At 57.5% G+C, this 4,558-nt stretch overlaps 1 protein-coding gene across 1 annotated transcript; it reads right to left on the bottom strand.

The window, feature by feature from the left end:
* Window positions 1-403: 403 nt before the first annotated feature.
* S1PR4 (sphingosine-1-phosphate receptor 4) lies at window positions 404-4,354 on the bottom strand. Its single transcript, XM_019513482.1, has 2 exons — window positions 4,062-4,354; window positions 404-2,701 (listed from the first exon to the last, which is right to left on the bottom strand). The coding sequence occupies exon 2, from the start codon at window positions 2,487-2,489 to the stop codon at window positions 1,335-1,337; it is 1,155 nt and encodes a 384-aa protein (XP_019369027.1). The 5' UTR covers window positions 2,490-2,701; window positions 4,062-4,354; the 3' UTR covers window positions 404-1,334.
* Between the last annotated feature and the right edge of the window lie 204 nt (window positions 4,355-4,558).

The raw sequence follows: 4,558 nt of genomic DNA on the forward strand, positions 1-4,558 counted from the left end.
AGCTTTGCCCAGCCCCAGGGCACAGAGGTGCAGCTGGCCCGTGATTCACCGCAGACAGCGCAGTCAGGCTGGCACGGCGCCTGCAACTCCCCACAGCCACAGCAGAGACCCCATCCCCCTGGTACAGGGGCCTGGGGCAACAGATTGGGGTGGCTCGATGGCTCCCTGCCCCTGCCATGCCCCAGCTGCATCTGCCTGGCAGCTGCATGGAGGCTGCAGCTCACGCTGTCTAACCACAGGATACTGGTGCAGCATCCGGTCCGGGCGTGCCAGCCGAGTGCCCCATCCCTGCTATTCACACCCAGTGCCCAGGCAGCTGTGCCCACCCCACGGCAGCAGGCAGAGCATCTACCATATTTCCCCGCATGCAACATGCCCCGGAATAAGACACACACCTTGTTTCTGAGAGGCAGAAGGGATTTAAAAAAGATCTTCCCTTACAACAGGCAGGGAGCAGAGCCTGCTCCTTGTTCTGCGCCCTGTGGATCGGGTGCCGAGTGGCTTTCGCTTTCCCCCTGCAGAAGCTCAGGCAGCCCAAACCGCTGTTACTATATTTCCTCACTTATGAGGCGCACCACAATTTCCAGCAGCTGGTTTTGGGGGGAAATAAAAAAGCAGATGTTTCAAGGGAGAAAACGTGCTATTCCCCCCCACCCCCACCGCCACCTCTCCAACCATGGACACAGGCTGCACCGTGGTGCCATGCCCGTGCGTAAGCGGGTTGCCTTGCATGTGGGCTTTTCCAGGCAGGTCCTAGCTCCCCGAGCTCCTCAGCCAGTCCTCATCTATAAAACAAGAGTCCTGAAATAAAGCAAGCACACACACGCAACCTTGTTGTCCTGTCTCGGACACTGGCAGGGGTCCCTTGTGTGCCTCCGGCCTTTGCACAGCCTGCATTTTGCTCAGCAGGGCTGGCTGCCCTCTCTTAAAGGGACAGGCCAGCCTGTTATGCCACCTCATAGCCAGGGGCACTGCATATATCCAACTGCGTAGCAGCTTGTCCCCAACCCCAAGCACAGCAATCACCCTGGAGCCCTGCCAGTTCCATAAATGCAGGCACGTCACGCACCCCGGGGCAATGCCCGTCCTCCAGTTGTGGGCAGGCCCTGCCTTTGCCAGGTTGTCTCAAGCATGTCAGCTGGGTCAATCACGTGCTCGCTTCCCATGTCTTCCTGGGGCAGAGCCCAGCCTGAGCCGTGGGATGTCATCCCTACAGACGAAACCCCACTGCCTCAATCCCCGCCTGTCTCTTTTCCACCCCCGGGTCAAGCATGGCAAGTCCAGAGCCGGAAGCGAGTCACGTCCTGGTAGGCTGGCCCTCCAGTGAAGCCCCCTCAGATGCTGGAGGGGTTGCTTAGCATGCTGGAGTTGCTGGAGAGAGGCGCCCGCGGGCGAGGGCTCGATATGACGGGGCTGCGGAAGCTGTCACGGTAACGCAGGGAGCTCTCGGTGGAGGAGCCCGAGTGGATGTTGGGGACGACGAAGCAGTCCCCGGGCCCGCGGAGCCCCAGGCGGATGCAGCAGCAGCACAGCAGGCCCATGATGGCCCGGCGCACGTCCGCGCTGCGAAAGGAGTAGATGATGGGGTTGATGGCCGAGTTGAGCACGGCCATGGCCAGGGCGAAGTCCAGCGGGTAGGGGTGCTTGCATGCCTGGGGCTTGCAGAAGGCATCGATGAGCAGCAAGGCGAAGAGCGGGCTCCAGCAGAAGATGAAGGCACCCAGGATGATCAAGACGGTCTTGAGGAGCCGCAGGGAGCGCAGGTTGCTGTGGCGGGTGTTCGAGGCCGCCCGCACCAGGCGGTAGATGGCAACGTAGAGGCCCACGATGCCTATCAGGATGATGCTGAACACGAAGACGCAGATGATGACGTATTTCTTGGAGTAGAGGGGCAGCAGGGTGGAGCAGCTGTCGAAGTTGCACAGGCAGTTCCAGCCCAACAGAGGCAAGAGCCCGATGAGGATGGCCAAGACCCAGAAGGAGATGATGAAGCCTCGCAAGCGCATGGCCTTGGTGCTCTCGTTCTCGGCAATGGGCCGCACCATGGTGCTGTAGCGCTCGATGGCCGTCACCAACAGGCTGAAGATGGAGGCAGCCAGGGCGATGAAGAGGATGCCCTCCCGAAGGAACCACAGCTGGGGCGAGAGCTGGAAGGTCTTCCTGCCCGACAGGCAGAGGTTGAAGACGTAGGCCACTCCGGCCAGCAGGTCGCTCACCGTGATGCTGGCGATGCAGGAGTAGACCCAGCGGCGGGTGCGCATGCTCCACATGGCCAGCAGCACCAGCAGGTTCTCCGCCACGATGAGGGAGCTGACGACGATGACGAGGATGCTGACGAGGCTCATCCCGTCCCCCTGGGACCGCCGGTGGCTCAGCCTCCCAGTGTAGTTGTAGTGCTGCAGGATGATGTTGATGTTCTTCTGGGCGACCAGCTGCAGGCACGAGTCCATGCTGGACGCCAGGAAAAGGTGGGCTTCAGGGATCTCCATGAGGGCAGAGAGGGAGTGGACAAGTGGCTTAGCAATAGACTGGGCAAATTTGGAGGGGAAGCAGTGACCAGGGTTAACGTTGACAGTGGCCTGCAATGGAGCAGAGAAAGAGATGCTCCTACTGGCACCTGCAGACAGAGGGATGGACCACAACCGGACCCAAGTCGGGTGCTTCCTGCTGGATCAAAGACCACAACCGGGAGCCTGTCATTCTGTGAAAGACAAGAGACAAGCAGTGAACGGTTGTGAAATGGCAGGCGTCAGGATAGCAGTGATGGCTTCCTGTTGTTCAAGAAAGGTTTCCTGTTGTGAATCTTTTAGTGTTGACCCTCCCTATTTCAGCTGAAACCATTTCTCAGTAACCAACTGTGTGGTTCTCCATCTTTCTGGTGTTACGGTGGGGTGGAGGCGCGTGTGCATTCTTGCTCCAGAGCTAGCTACCTGGTGAGGACAGATGACCCAAGAAGATGTTGGAGCTACAATGAAAGCTCCTTAGCCATGGAGTAGGGGTGGCACTGCCACTCCCAAGCCTGCAGAAAGGCTTCTGCGCTAGGGGCTTAGGTTTATGTCAGCTTGCATGAAGGTAACCCATGCATCTGGCCTCTCAGAGGCTGTGGACAGACAAAGCATTTATAGTGTGTTCCAGTAAACTGGTATAAGCTGTTCCAGTGCACCTGTCCCATCTAAGGAGTACATTACATTAGCCCTGCTTCCTTCAGGTTAGTGAGGCAGAGGCTTAGCTCCCTTAGCCTGGTGCAGCAGCAGACAGATATAACAGTTGCACTGGAACAGTGGATGCACGCTGCAGTGCTAAGACCCCCTTCCCCTTTTAAACCGATTTAAAATCACATCTGTCTGCAGCTGAGAGCTGGTTTCCTGCATCCTTCCTCCTGCACCCAAATACCCTCTTTGCTTCTATCGGTAAGAAGCTCCCAGGCTCCAGCCCTGTTGAGTTCCCTTCTCTGGGATCTGGATCAGACAGTGCATAAACTAGTTTGACCCAAATCAGTTCAGTCTGATACTACAGGTTTATCTCAAACCGGTTTCAGCCCTTTTCAATCTGGTTTATGTGCACTACATGTTTGTTCTGTTACAGGTTTAAACCAGTGTCCGATCACTTAAACTGGTTCATGTGTAAAGTCTGTCCCTGCGTGCCTATCCCAGCCTGCACAAACAGGCACGGACCTCTCAAGGTAACCTGAGCCTGGGGCTCCTGCTGCAATGCAAGGGCAGGATGAACCCAGCAGACCTGGAAAAAAAAATCTCTGCATCAGCCTTGGCATTGCACCTTCTGCTTCTGAGGGTCTCAAAGCCCCTTGCAGAGCAGCTTGGTGAGGCATTCCCTTTCCCAGGGGATAGACAGGGAAAGTGAGAGGAAAGCCCAGTGCCACATGGGGAGCTGGTGGCAGTCAGAAACAGAACCCAAGTGTCCCCACCGATTAAAATGCTGGCATTCAAGAGATGCCTCCCAAGAAAAGCATCCGATTGGGTTGCAATGCTCCCTGTCTTGCGGCCTGCTGCCCTCAGCCTCACCCAGCCCTGCCCAGCACTGCATGGGCTCCCTGGACTCACCGGCTAAGAGCTTCCCTGCTTCTCTGCTGCCCCATGCACGAGGGCTCGAAAGTCAGAGTGGCTCTCCAGATGTTAGCACAAGGCTCCCCCAGAGGTGGCACTGACAGTGCTGCCCGAGTCTGTTTGTACCTATAAGAGAAACAAAAGGGGAAGTTACAACACACTAAACCACAAACTTTTTCAGGATGATGACCCCACCCAAGAGCAGCTGAGAGGTGCTTGTGGCGGGCATCTGACAATAGCAAACACCTTTGAGTGCCGCAGAGGCCCTCATTTCCCCTTTGCAGCAGGCTTGAGGGCACACACTCCCAGAGATTTGCCCTGTGAGCAGGAGTGGGTGGAAGGGAGCCCTCGCTTTCCTGCCCCAGGGACAGCCGAGCCCAGCTGTGGGTTGTGACTCACCTGCTGCAGAGGAACTGAGGACTCCGGAGGGATGGGGAGAATACAAGGGTGACCCCCATGCGGGGGTGGCTGGCGGGATTGCAGCCTCCCATGCA

Source organism: Gavialis gangeticus, unplaced genomic scaffold (assembly GCF_001723915.1).
Source record: "Gavialis gangeticus isolate Ggan-Ray unplaced genomic scaffold, GavGan_comp1, whole genome shotgun sequence".
In the NCBI taxonomy this organism is placed as follows: domain Eukaryota; kingdom Metazoa; phylum Chordata; order Crocodylia; family Gavialidae; genus Gavialis; species Gavialis gangeticus.

Bases quoted from the DNA above. Each gene is read 5' to 3' on its own strand.
- S1PR4 (XM_019513482.1), bottom strand. From the start codon at position 2,489: ATGGAGATCCCTGAAGCCCACCTTTTCCTGGCGTCCAGCATGGACTCG.